The sequence below is a fragment of the Hemicordylus capensis genome, chromosome 8, assembly GCF_027244095.1.
Source record: "Hemicordylus capensis ecotype Gifberg chromosome 8, rHemCap1.1.pri, whole genome shotgun sequence".
Taxonomy (NCBI): Eukaryota; Metazoa; Chordata; class Lepidosauria; order Squamata; family Cordylidae; genus Hemicordylus; species Hemicordylus capensis.
This window is the reverse complement of record NC_069664.1, coordinates 1008120-1022369: the sequence shown is the minus strand read 5'-3', so window position 1 is coordinate 1022369 and position 14250 is coordinate 1008120. Positions and strand designations below refer to the sequence as shown.

General features: G+C 57.0%; 1 protein-coding gene across 1 annotated transcript; it reads left to right on the top strand.

Annotated features, from left to right (window-relative positions):
• The first annotated feature begins 235 nt into the window (after window positions 1-235).
• VAMP8 (vesicle associated membrane protein 8) lies at window positions 236-12325 on the top strand. The gene is made up of 4 exons (XM_053269776.1): window positions 236-276; window positions 1377-1719; window positions 8852-9019; window positions 11149-12325. Exons 1-4 carry the CDS (start codon window positions 236-238, stop codon window positions 11284-11286), a joined length of 690 nt encoding a protein of 229 aa, XP_053125751.1. The 3' UTR covers window positions 11287-12325.
• The last annotated feature ends 1925 nt before the right edge of the window (window positions 12326-14250 follow it).

Genomic DNA, 14250 nt, shown 5'->3' with positions numbered 1-14250 from the left:
AGCAGAGAGGCTGTTGGCAACGGAGGGCGCTTTTTTGCAGTCAAAATCATCACACAGACGCCCCTGTTTGCTTTCCCGGCCGGGGAAAAGAAGAACACGGAAACTTCTGGCAAACTCTGAAGGCGACAGGGTTGCCGAGCGCGCATGCTCCGCTCCGCAGCGCCCCCTGCAGCAGCTGGTCACTCGTGCCTCACTTTCATTGTCCGGCGGCGCCCTCTGGTGGCGGCTACTGCGCATGCCCCACTTTCCGGGCTGCCGCGCGGCTCTGAGCGCGGGGTGGGTTCGGTTCTCCTGCTACTACGACGAGTATTTACATGCCGCTTTCAGCCAAAGTTCTCCAAGCGTATAAAAACAGGATGGCTCCCCGCAAAGGGCTCACAGTCTGAAAAGGAAACCTAAGATAAACAGCAGAAGCCACCTAATGGTGCAGTGGGGAAGTAACTTGCCTAGGGAACAAGAGGTTGCCGGTTCGAATCCCCGCTGGTATGTTTCTCAGACTATGGGAGACGCCTATATGGTGCAGAAGCGATATAGGAAGAGGCTGAAAGGCATCGTCTCACACTGCGGGGAGACGGCAGTGGTCAACCCCTCCGGTCTAGACAGCCTGCTGCCAAGGAAAACCAGAGGGCTCTGTGGTCGCCAGGCTTCGGCACAACTTTAAGACAGACAGCAGTAACAGCCACTGGAGGGACGCTGTGCTGGGTAGGATCATAGGGCCTGTTGTTGTTGCTATTAATTCGATTTCTATGCCGCCCTTCCAAAAATGGCTCAGGGCGGTTTACACAGAGAAACAACAAAGAAATAAGATGGCTCCCTGTCTCCAAAGGGCTCACAGTCTAAAAAGAAACGTAAGATAGACACCAGCAACAGTCACTGGAGGGATGCTGTGCTGGGCGTGGAGAGGGCCAGTTCCCTTCCCCTGCTAAATAAAGGGAATCACCACCTTAAAAGGTGCCAAGTTAGGGTCAGGTCCGGAGTGCCAGTACCCAGACAATCCTCCTTTGCGTGCGAGGCGGTTTGGAGTTCAGGCTCTTTGCGGGGCGCACTTCCTCCACCGGCGCTGGAAAGGGGAGATTTGGAGGCAGCGGGCACGCAAGCGAAAGGCTGGCTGGCTTTGACTCGCTTGTCAGCCTTGTGGGGGGTTTTCGCGATTTTAAAGGGTGCACGGCGGTGGACAGTGACGGACTGTCCTTTGATGGGCAGTCACAGCGGGAGACACCTGTTTGAGAAGGAAAAGAAAAAGAAGCGCCCCAGGCCGGCGTGCAAGAGGCGGGCTGCAAGACTCGACTTTTCTTGGCGAGCTGGCTGGGCTGGGCCTGCGGACAGTCGAAGAGGGCTCCTGCCGCGAGCCCCGAGAAGGGGCTCGACTAACTCAGCGCTTCGGGCGGGGGCGGGGGCCGGTGTCAAGCACTGCCAGTGGTGGCCGACGACTGCTTGAAGGGGAGACCCCGAAGTGGGTCCCGAGGCGAGACAGGCGGGACCAGACAGAGCCCTGCGCACCTCCGTCGAAAGGGCAGCGCGCGGCGGCCCAGGAGGCAGGGCCCGCCCAGCGCCACCTTCGAGGAGGAGGAGGGCTGGAAGGGGCGGCCGCCGAAACAGCCAGCAGTAGCAAGCAGGAAGCTTCGGGGCGCTCACCGAGAAGCAGGAAGGGCGGCCGCCGAGCGCCACCGGGAGACCAGGAAGGGCTCCGCGAGCCCCGCGAACAACCGACGTGGCATGGTGAGCTTTCTTGGGAGCCCAGGTGGACGCAGCTGCCACCCTGAGCGAGCCAGCGGGGGGGCGGGGAGGGAGGGAGACGAGCCGACCCGGGCCGAGCCAGGGAGGGCGGTGCGCCCCGTCGGGCCGCTGGCTCCGTCGGTCCCCCGCGATCTCTCTCTGCCGGCAGTGGCTTCGCAGCCGCCGCGCCCCCGGCGCTTGGGACTGTTGCTGCCGCCGGGCCGCGGGCCGGGCGCGCCTCTCTCTTGGCGAGGAGGCGGAGTTGCGCGGCAGGAGGGGCTTTCCGGCCACTGCCTCCGAGCTGGCGCTGGCTGCGAGCCGAAGAGGGGGCGCACCCTCGGACCCTTCGGGAAGCCTCCCGGGCCGGTGGCGGCGGTGCTGGTGGCGGCCCTTTAAGGGGCACTCCGGTGGAGGAGATGCGCTTCTTCATGGCGGGAGGGGGGAGGTGCCGCGGCCCACCCCTGTCGGAGCAGAGGCCAGCCCGCCCGTATTCGCTGGACGTTCCTTGGGAGCAACAAGGCGCCGCCTCCTTGTGCCTCCCGAGGCAACTTGCAGAGGATCGCGCACCTCGCCAGCAGCACGCTCCGCCTCCCACTCCTCCGGCTGCCCCACATCTGCCCTCTCCTCTGTGGCCTGGGCGGAGGGTGGAGGGGAGCCAGCCTGCCCGGCGGTTTACACTGAGGGGCTGCTGCTGCCCCCCCCCCCCCGGGTTTCCTTCAGGGCTGCTGGCGCTGCTGCGCTCCCCTGGGATCCCTGTGCCCGCCAGCATCGCCGTGGGTGCTGCGCTTGACAGCGTCCTTTCTCTCCCAGGACGGGGGGCGCAGGGGTGACCCGTCTCCTCCCGGCCGCAGCTTCTGTGCCCGGCTCTTCGTCGTCCGCGCTGCTGCCACTTGCTTGTACCCCTGCAAAGTGCTTCCATGCGCTTGGGCCTGGCCTGCCTCTGTTTGGACTTTGCCTCTGGCAGCAACAGCCTTGTGCAGGCGGGTCCCCAACACAAGTGGGCCCTTGGGGCCTCCTTGGTGAGCCCCGCCAGCCGTGTCTTCCTGGAGGAGGAGTTGCGGAGCCTCAGGGCCCCTCTCTGTGGCGAGGCGCTGGAAAAGCCCTGCGCGGCGTCTCTCAAGCCGAGTGGAGCCCATGTCTGTGTGGAAGGAGCGACATCAAAGGGTCCAGCCCTCCAGGGTCCTCCTCCAGACACACTGGCTCCTTCCTGCATCGCTCTGGGCCTCCCTCAAGATAAGGCAGCTATTAATCCCAGAGCTCCTTGCATGGGATGCCACACACAGCAAGTGAGGCCTTGCATGTTTCTTGTCTCCGATAAACAGAGGCAAAGTCCAGGGGTGGCCAGCCTGAGGATCTCCAGCTGTTGGACTACAACTCCCAGCATCCCCAGCTGCAACTAGTAGCGGCTTGTGCTAATGAGCGGGGGGGGGGCACCAGAGGAGGCACAGCTGCCTCTGCTTCCTGGCAGCAGCTGGAGTTAAGAACAGCCCTGCTGGATCAGGCCCCAAAAGGCCCGTCGGTGGCTCACCAGATAGATGCCTCTGGGGAGCCCCCATTCAGGAGGTGCGGGCGTGCCCTCTCTCCGGCTGTTGCTCCCCTGCAACTGGTATTTGGAGGTGTCTTGCCTCTGAGGCTGCAGGTGGCCCATAGCCCCCAGACTAGTAGCCATTGAGAGGGGTTGCTCCTCCCATTCTGCCTGAGGACTGGCCATTGCTCAGGAGAGGAGCCACCGTGCTGAGCTACCTCTTGGCGCGCACACACACACCCTGGCTTGTTAGCTGCTGAAAGAAGAGGCGGCCGTCTTTGGATTCCTCTGTGCTGGTCTGGTGGAGCCAGCATGATTTGTCCCCTTAGCTAAGCAGGGTCTGCCCTGGTTACATATGAATGGGAGACTAGAAGCGTGAGCACTGGAAGAGATTCCCCTCAGGGGATGGAGCCGCTCGAGGAAGAGAAATAGGTTCCAAGTTCCCTCCCCTGGCAGCATCTCCAAGAGAGGGCTGAGAGAGACTCCTGCCTGAAACCTGCCAGTCTGTGTAGACAAAACTGAGCTAGATAGACCGAGGGTCTGACTCAGTCTGTGGCAGCTTCCTCTGTTCCTAACTGGGGTTCTGAAGTGGAGGCGGTCTCCAAACTGCAGGGGCTCTTGGGCCTGGCCCAGCTTGTGCCACCAGGGCCCCTCTTGTGTTTCTGCTCTTCCTGAAGAGCAGGAATCTGGTTGAGACGCCAGCCCCGGAGAACGGAGCAAGGCTGGGCGGTGGCGGGAAATGCCCAGCCCAAATAGGCACGGAGGTGATGCCTGGTGGTGGTGGTGGTGGTGGTGGTGGTGGTGGGAAGTTAGCTCCTCTTGTGCTGCATGCCCTGAAGGCCTGGCCATGCCTCGGTAGTGGCAGGATGCAGAAGGCAAAGGCTGCTGATGGCCCAGCTGCAGTCTCTGCCATCATCTCCAGGCAGAACGGCTGGGGGCGGCCCCTGAGCCCCCTGCTGCCAGTCAGTGTAGGGCAGGCTGTCCCGAGCGAGGGGGGCCAAGCGTGCAGCTCTGCCCATCAACTGGGGCCAGTTGATGGGCAAAGAGGACGCTGGGAAGCCACCCCCTCTGTAGCAAAAGGGGCTCCCAGAAATGGCACCCGTGTTCCCCGTCACAGGGCAGGATTCTCAGATGCTGTGAACGATGACTGCCATCACCCCTAGCCAAAGGCCCTCGCAGCTGGGGATGATGGGAGTCGGAGTCAACAGTGCCTGTTAGCGACACAGCAGGGCACCCTTCGTATTCCAGAGGCCTGTACTCCAGGAAAAGAGCCCCACTCTGTCTTCCCACCTGATGGGGCCCCTTCCCGGAAGAAGGGGTGGCTAGTGACGCCCGTGTGCAGTGTGTGAGCCGGAGACCGCCCGAGGCTGGGTCTGTGGTGTGGCCAGGCTGGCAGCGGCCAGCATATTCCGAGAGTGGCTCTGCTGGTTCTGGGAGATGCCTGGCATACTTCGCTCACCTGTGGAGTGAGTGTGTGTGTGTCTCACGGCAGCTGGACCTCTTTCTGCCTGACCTCCTGCCTGAATCCTTGCACCGCGTGATCAGGCTTGGCTCTGCGCGTCTCCAGAAGCCTCCAGTGGCAGCAAAGGCAAAATGCAGGATGTGTCTCTGACTCTGTCCCTGCTCAGCTGGAGGTGTGTCCAGAGCGGGAGAGTTGGGGAGGGGGGGGAAGCCTCCCTTTGCCTTTATTGTAGGCCGGGGAGGGGGACTTGGCAGTGGCGGCAGCAGGAGCAGCACGGGCTCTGCACTTGGCAGAAGGTGGCCGGACTCTGTGCTGCAGCCCAGAGTGTGAGTGGTGTTGGTGGCGGCGGCTTTTGGTCTCTCTTGCAGAAATCTGCCACCAGGAAGTGACACTTGTTTTTTAAAGAGCTCCAGGCCAGGGAGAGGGACACGTGGCAGAACCTGAAATTCGATCCATCCCGATTTTGCCTTCCTGGCTGATCCGGTCCAAAAGGAAGCGAGTGATAAGCAGGAGTGCTCAAACTGGGGCCCCTGGGTGTTGTTGGACTACAACTTCCATCATCCCTGGGGGTTGTAGTCCGGCCACATCTGGGGACCCAAGTTTGAACACCCCTGTGATCTGGGAATCTAACCACTTGGCTAGTCTACTGAGTTTCCTGGGGATCTTTAAAGGAGTTCCTGAGCTGTTTATGCCAGCTCCCAGGAGAACAACAGGGGCTTAAGTTCCCCACTATACTTCTGCCTCCTAAAGTGATTCTCTTGACACAAGCCATGCAGTGACCCACAGAGTCCCCTGCCAACTGAAAAAGTGGCAATTCTCTTACATTTAGCAGGGGGGAGAGCAACTGATCCTATCCATCCCCAGCACAGCTGTGACTGTGGCTGTGGCTGGTGTCTGCCTCCCTTATGTTTATTATTAGGAGCCCTCTGGGGACAGGGGGCCATCTTATTGACTTATTATTTCTCTGTTAACTGCTTTGGAAACTTATGCTGAAAAGTAGTATATAAATAGTAGTAGTAATAATAGTAATAACAAAATACGAATCTATTTCCGGCAGCAGAATTATTGGCACGCAGGAGGCTGCCTGTTGCCTCTGTGTGCGAGTCACTCCTGCAAGCTGCCTTGGTCAGTGACTCATACAGAAGCACGCCCGGAGGGGCTCTGTGGGTGGGGAGTGTTCACCTTTGCACCTTCTTCTTGAGTCTGTGCAGAAAAGCCAGGTGGCTCTGCTGTCGGGGGAGGGCCGTATCTCAGTGGAAGGTCCCAGGTGGCGTCTCCAGGTAGGGCTGGGGAAGACCCTTCTCGGCCTGAATCCCGGGGGAGCTGCTCCCAGTCGGTGTGGACGGTCCTGAGCCAGACGAGCCCATCGCCCGACTTGGGAGGAGGAGGAGGAGGCGCCTTGTGCACTGGGAGCTGGGCAATGCCAGGGGCTGAAAGGAGCCAGAGGGGTGTGGGTGTCGGTTTCAGGCCTTGCATTCTCACCTCGTTCTCGGCATGACTGAGGCAGCAGTGATGTGGAAACCTTGGGCAAGAGCAGGACTCTTCCGGGTAGGAGGCCTCTTTATTCATGGGGATGACAAAAGGCTTCCCTTCCACATCAAGGCCTATCATTAGTTGATCTCTTGGCTCTTGACGTATGTGCCACGCTCCGTTTCGGGGATGGCTTCTAATAACAGCACTCACTCCACTGGGCTCTTCTGCGATGCAGCTTGTCCTTAGGGGCCAAGGATAGCTGCTCGGTAGCTGCTCCTAGACTGTGGAATGCGCTCCTGCAGAAATCCGCAATTTGAATTCTTTACTGGCATTTAGGAGAGCCCTAAAGACCTACCTGTTCAGCCTGGCCTTCCAGGGTTTTTAAATTGTTTTAAAGGGTTCTTAATGTATCGGGGTTTTTATAAGGTTTTGAATTGTGGTGTTTTTTTAGCTCCTTTATTGTATTTTAAAATCTTTGTTCCTGATCATTGATTGATTTTAAATGTTTTGTGATATTTGTGAACTACCCTGAGCTATTTTGTAAGGGCGGTCTAGAAGTTGAACTAATAAATAATAAGCAAGGAATGCTCCTATGGAAACAGAAGGCATTCAGCTCCATGTGGGGCCAGCAGAGCCCTCGTGGGGGGCCTCTTCTCCCCCCTCCCCACGACTCCCTAAGGCCCATCGCTTACTCCAAAGCCCTTGGCGTAAGGCCTCGACCTCCCACTGAAGCAAACTCATGTGTAGCTGCATTCGTACAGGTGTATTTTATTTATTGAACATATTCATATACTGCCCAAGACTTGCGTCCCTCGGTGGTTTACAAACACCACAGACTAAAACATGCAAACAATTTAAAATGTTAAAGGAACACGCAATGCTGTCAGCCTGGCTGAGCAAGTGGGTCTTAGCAGCCCTTTCGAAAGCTGCTGTCAGACTAGAGAGCGGGAGGCCCTCTGCGTTGCAGCGCCAGATCTACCTGGCCTGCGCTCTCTCTCCCTCCTCTTGTGCTTCTGCTTGTCCTGACCAGCCAGGGGGACACCAAAGGAGGCACAGCTGCCTCTCCTTCCTGGCAGCAGCAGCAGCAGCTCAAGTTGCTCCTCTCTCTCCCACCCCACCCAAGAGCACCGCTGCCTGCAGGCTGGCCATTCGTCAGGTAGAGCTGTGCAGTTAATGATGCAGCTTGACCAGACGAATAGCCAGCCTGCAGGCAGCGCAACTCTCTGCTGTGGAGGCTGGAGAGGGAAGATCCACCCGAGCGGCTCCCTTTGGTGCCCCCCAGACAAGCCACTGGTCAGGCGATGCACGGTGATCAGCTGAAGCCTCCTCGGCCCGAGGTTCTCAAACCTGGGTCCCCAGATCTTGTGGGACTACAAGTCCCATCATCCCCAGCCACAGTGGCCTTTGGCCCTTCTATTCCACTTTGTTCAAGTAGCATCAGCAGTCTCCATCACTGAAGGCGAATCCAGCTCTGTCTTGAAAGCCTTTAAGAGAACTGTGGGCAGAGACATTTGGAGCACGGATCCCTCTCCATGGAGGGCTGTTCCTAGATTCAGTGTGTGTTGGGTCTACCCTGGTCTTTATACAGAGAAGACGGGACTCTGGTGGGTTGGTGAAGGGAGGTATGTGGCTATGTCGCAACACTCCTCCCGACAGGCACACAATGACGCAAGGAGGCACAATTCCAGCAGGAAGTGGTGTGTGTGTGTGTGTGTGTGTGTGTGTGTGTGTGTGTGTGTGTGTGTGTGATATCAGCTGATGAAACGCCCTGACCTAGCAAGGGCCATCTGCAAATGGAGGGCCTCCTCCTCCTCCTTCTCCTCCTCCTCCTCCTTCTGCTACTCCTCCTTCTATCTTGCTTTTCAATGAAAAAATTCTCAGTTGACATAGGAGAAAAAGAAGACGGTTCCCTGCCCTCAGGGGGCTCACAGTTTAAGAGGAAACACCAAGGCAGACATGACCAGCAGCCACCGAAGGGATGCTGTGCTGGGGTTGGAGAGGGCCAGTTGCTCTCCCCCGCTTAATATAAAGAGAATCGCCACTTGGAGCCTTTTTAAAAGCGGGGGTCTCTTTGCACAGTTAGTGGGGGTGGGCAGTGCAGTGCAGTGTCCTCTCTCATTTTTGTCACCTGTGTGCGGAATTAGTTTTGTTCTGGGCGAGAGTATCAAGGCAGTGTGTGTGTACCATGTGCATTCAGAGTGGGGCCTTCCTGATCCAACCTGAGCAGGATCTAAAATTAACTGAGTGGACATCAGAAAACTTGTGAGCGTGTGCACATGTGCATGCCTTAGAGGGAACACTGGTGCAGTGGGCATTTCAGGTGGTGGGGGGGAGGATTCTGAGGCTGGTGGAGTCTTTGTGCCTCCTCTCCACTGCCCCACCCCCATCAGTCAAGAACTGGGTTTGTTTTTATTAGTCTGTGGAACTCACTGGCACAGGGTGTGGTGATGCCACTAGCTTGGATGACCTTAGAAGAAGGTTAGACTGATTCATGGAGGACACGTTTGCCAAGGGCTCCGAATCATGGTGACCAAATTCTCCCTCCAAGTTCAGGGGCGGGATTCCTCAATACCAGCTGCAGGGGAGCCATCCGCGTGATGCTTTCTGCCCTGGGTGGGTGAGTGTCTTGGGCCTCCCCGTGCCCCACTCGCTAGCCCTCTTCTCTCTCTCCCCAGGAGGGCGTCAGTGCAAGCGGCCCAGGCATGGCGAACGACCGGGTGAAGAACCTCCAGAATGAGGTGGAAGGTGTGAAGAACATCATGACGCAGAATGTGGAGCGGATCTTGGCCCGGGGGGAGAATCTCGACCACCTGCGGAACAAGACGGAAGACCTGGAAGCAACGGTGAGGAGCCCTCCCTGAGGGGCAGCAGGAGGGCTGCCAGGGAGGGAGTTTCTCCCCACTTTCCCCCCCAGGAGCAAGAAGCCATGGTGGGGGTGGGGGATGGTGGTTTCCCTGTGCCACATCCGCCTTGCAGCTGGTACTCCAGCATAACTTTTTCCAGCAGGAGACGCTGCAGCATTTTGCTCTCGACTTTGGGGAACTCGCTCTGAGCTTCTCTGCTGTAGGGACTAGAGGAGGGGTGGCTGGGAAGTCTCTCCCGGGGGCCCTGTGATGACCCCCCCGGGTGTGTCCCAAGGAGGGGGCCTTGCGCCCCCTTCAGACGCCCCCACCCGTCTCTCCAGATGGCCCTGCGTGGCATGCAGTCTCTCTCTCTCTCTCTCTCCCCGCTCCTTTCTACGGCCTCTGTGCAAAGTCCAAACCTGTCACTGGTCTGGACTCTTGCTCTCCCTCGGCTGTGTGGCAGGGGGGATGCGAGTGCCTGTGTGCCCAGGCCAGCCGGGTGGGGCTGTTTGCTCAAGGACTGGCCCAGCTTTGCACAGCCTGGGGAGGCTCTGGCCAAGCTCTGGCCTTGGTTCCGCTCCGGGATTTATTGCTCTCCCTTTCCTCCATGCTTCGAGAACTGGGGCTCAGGCAGAGGCCGGCTCTCTTGGTGCGCCATCCAAGCAGGGCACCCCCACGCCTGGCCCAGGAGCGGATTGGCCTGCAGGAGCTGCGCCGCATCTGCTTCAGGAAGCAGCAGGTTGCTCCTCTCTCCCTCTCTCTCTCTCCCCCGTGCTGCCCAAGAGCTCAGCTGCCTGCAGGCTGGCCATTCATCAGGTAGAGCTGTGCCATTAACCATGCAGCTCTGCCTGATGAATGGCCAGCCTGCAGGCAGCGCAGATGGGAGGGAGGGAGGGAGGGAGGAGCAACCACCAGGAGGGCCGCCTTTGGCACCCCCAGGCTCGTCAGGACAAGGCGCTGCTGCTCTAGCCCAAAGGGGCTCCATGAAGGAGCCTGGAGAGCAGAGGGGTGTGTGTGTGTGTGTGTGTGTGTGTGTGTGTGTGTTTTTGCTGCACCACCACCACCACCACCGGTCTCCCTGGAGCCTTGCCTGGGCAGGGTGGGGAAGCTGTTGCATGGGCCCCCTGAGGCTTCGCCCAGTCCCTTTGGGAAGCCACCTGAGCCAGGAGCCACCATGTGGCCGGGAGTTCCACACATCAGTTCAGCGCTGTAGGAAGAATTGCTTCCCTTTTCTCTCTCAAACCTTGTGCTTTGTGCATGCCATTGCCAGTGGCTCAACCAATTGATTTAACTAATAATAATAATAATAATTAACTACAAACAGACAAACATCTGCCACACAATACACCAGATATCACTGTAGTCGAGAAGAAAGAAAAACAAGTCAAAATAATCGACATAGCAATACCAGGGGATAGCAGAATAGAAGAAAAAGAAATAGAAAAAATCACCAAATACAAAGATCTACAAATTGAAATTGAAAGGCTGTGGCAGAAGAAGACCAAAATAATCCCTGTGGTAATTGGCACCCTGGGTGCAGTTCCAAAAGACCTTGAAGAGCACCTCAACACCATCGGGGCCACAGAAATCACCATCAGCCAATTACAAAAAGCAGCTTTACTGGGAACAGCCTATATTCTGCGACGATATCTATAACAATTGACAATAAAATTCTGGCATCCCAGGTCCTTGGGAAGGACTTGATGTCTGGATAAAACAAACCAGTCAATAACACCAGTCTGACTGTGTAAACAATAATAATAATAATGAGTAAGCAACTTTGTTAGCTGCCCCATAACAAATTGTTCTCTGGGAGGGTTACAAAACAACATTAAAACATGAGATCAAAACACACATTAAATCATAACAGACCCCCAAAAACTGGGCGGGGGAGGGAATACAAAATGCAATGCAAAAGCAATTTTAAAAAACATTTTTTTAAAAATCAGTTACAATCACATCCAAAAAATTTCGCTCAGTTTCGTGGTTGACTCAAAGGCAGCCTCACATACAAGGCATGGCAGTACTCTAAGTGCATGATTTGTTGCCGATAGGCCCCTCCCAGGGTGGGCAAGTGGGTCTCTTGCCTCCCACACCTGTAACGGTTCAAACCTCTCTCTCCACTGCAGTCAGAAAACTTCAAGACCACCTCTCAGAAGGTGGCCCGCAAGTACTGGTGGAAGAACGTCAAGATGATCGCCATCATCTGCGTCATCGTCACGATCATCGTCGTCCTGATCATCCTCTTTGCTACTGGCGTCATCTGAACGTGGGTCTCCCTCCTGCTGCTGGACGTTCTCTGCCCTCCCCACCTTGTGTCCTGTGCCACCTCCTCTCACTGTTGCTGGAATCTCTAACCGAACCACAAGATGCTTGGCCGAGTCCTGTGGCCGGAGGACCCCTGGTCCCCGACTGTGTGGAGGGAGACCCAGCTGCCCTCCCCAGCGCAGGCCGAGGAGAACCTCTGCTCCTTGCACTCCATCCCCCCCCCTTCCAAGCCCTTTGGGGCCCAGGGCTGCCAAGAGCCACCCCCCGGGGCTTCTGCTCCCATGGCTGAGCTAGCGGCTGCTGGGGCCCCTCCCTTCTGCCCCCCACCCCTCTCTTGCCAACCAGTCACGGCCTTCTAGGCAAGGTGGCCCAGCGGCCTCCTCCAGAGGTGGCAGGCTCCTTGCCCACATGCTTGGCATCGCTGCCCAGGAGGAATCCTAGTTGCTGGTTGGCCAGACAGGCGCTGGGCGTTGCATCCCATGGCAGGAGGCCTGCGTGTAGACCCAATACCCTCAATTCAGTGGGGAAGCTCTGTGTATGGCGGCGGGTGGGGAAGGTGGGGGTGTTGCCTTTAAGAGTGAGAGGGCATTAACGGCACGTCTCTTCTCGTCTCCCATGAACTCTTTGGGGAAGGAGATGGCTTTGCTTTTCAAAAATTGAAGTGGGGGAGGGGGTGGGGGGTCATACACTCCAAGTTTCTGTTTCCTTCCTAGTTGTAGAGTGAGCTCTCGGAGTCTTGATCTCAAGAAGCCTGAAAGGCAGGGGTCCTTGTGACTCGCAGGGTCAAGCGCTCGCTCGCTCGCTCACTCTCAGATGTGGCCAGTGCCTGCTCTGCACCCTCAGCAAAACCCTCCATTTCCCTCGGGTTTGGGGTGGCTCAGCTTAGACCGTTGCTTTTCCTGATCTAGTGCCTCCGATTCTCGAGGGGCCTCTACCCCTGCCGGGTGGGTGTCTCTCTGCTTCAATGCAGAATTGCTACCTGTAATCATGAGTGTATTTATAAGTCATTGGCTAATACAGAGATCTGTCGAGGAGGAACTTGGCTCCGTGACTCTGGTTTTCTAGCTCTGGGCTCGACTTCGTGTCTTGTCATCGGACGGGGTCTCTTCTCTGCTGCCACTTCTGCTTGCCATGGACAGCCATCCCGGCCGTGGCCGTAGCACTTGCCTGCGTGTCCAGCCTTGGCAAGGGGGGTGCAAGGAGAGGGGCGGATGATGGTCCCACCTGGGGGAGCCGAGAGGAGCCGGACTTGGCGTGGGGGCGGCTTGGCATGGGGGCGGCCTGGCCCCAGAGCGCTCTCCAAGCAGCTTGAAGCCACTGCCGCCCCCTCCCGCCCCCCGTGCTCCTTGCAGAGGCTTCCTTGGGCTTCGTTGCTCCTGCTGGGGAAGGCAGGGGCCTCCTGGACCAGGACATGTATGGTGACCTGCCTGCCTCTGGCACCACGTGGAGGCGACGGGGAAAGTTCCAAGGGGGCCTGGCCCTCAGCGGCTGTTTGCGGGTCCGGAAAGGGGGCGCCGAGGAGGAGTGTCTCTCCCTTTGAAGCACCCTCCCCTTCCCCAGCCTGGGTTCAAAGGAGACCCAGCGGCCTTTGTGTGTGGATGAAAGGCCAGGTCAAGAGCTGCCCCAATCGTCTTCCTCCAGCCTTGGAAATCCGGGTCAGCTGCACGAGGCTCTCTGAGCAACTTGCTCCTGGCAGGGGAATCCTCCTGGGGCAGAAGTAAAGGAAACGGTGCTGTGTGATTCTGTGGCTAAGAAGCTGGACGGGCAGCAGAGGAACCCCGAGTCTGCGGCTGAACTTTGAATGGCCTGAAGGCTCCGCTGAAGGCTCCGCCTTGGTTTGCCATCTGTAAGGTGGGGATATTTATCTCTCCCTTGCAGTGGGTAACAAGCACACAAACGCATCTTACAACTTACTAATATAACTGCGTACATGAATAGTTGCTATTGTTCTGGTGTCCAGACACCCCATGGATGTAAAATATCTCCCCCCACCTGACCTTTGGAGGCCGGGGCTGATTTCCTTTCTTGCTCTCCCATTGAATTGGCATCACATGCTTCTGATGGCAAGAAAAGGCCTTCCATTTTTAGCCCACTTTCTAGTAGGCTTAGGAGATCACCCGGCATTCTGTGTGTTGTCCGTCCATGTGTGTGTCCCCCCACCATCAACTTCGCAACACCTGGACCAATATAAACCAAATCGGGTACAGTTGTAGGGACACATAGGGACACCTCAACGGCATAGTTTGTGATGATGTCATCCAACCCAATTAAGATGGCGGATGCATACACTTTTGAGGTGCAAGTGGGCTAACTTGTGAACTGCCTGACCTATTTGAACCAAATTGGATACAGTTGCAGTGAGTGACACACAGGGTCACCTCAACAGCGTAGTTTGTGATGTCATCCACACCCATTCAAGATGGCAGAAGCGTAAACTTTTGAGGCGCAAGTGGGCTAACTTGTGAACCACTTAACCAATTGGAGCTGAAATTGCAGCTGTAGGGACACCTCAACGGTGTAGATTGTGAACATAAGAACAGCCCTGCTGGATCAAGCACAAGACCTATCTAGTCCAGCATCCAGTTTCACACAGTGGCCCACCAGATGCCTCTGGGGAGTCCATAGACAAGAGGTATGTGCCTGCCCTCTCTCCTGCTATTGCTCCCCTGCAACTGGGATTGAGAGGCATTGTTCCTCTGAGGCTGGAGATGGCCCACAGCCACCAGACTAGTAGCCATTGATAGACCTGTCCTCCATGAATCTGTCCAAGCCCCTTTTAAAGCCATCCAAGCTGATGGCCATCACAACATCCCATGGCAAGGAATTCCATAGATTAATTATGTGCTGTGTGAAAAAGTACTTCCTTCCACTTGTCAGTCCTAAATTTCCTGACCTTTAGTTTCATGTGGTGATTCCTGGTGCTAGTGTTGTGAGAGGGGGAGAACAATTTCTCTCTGCCCACC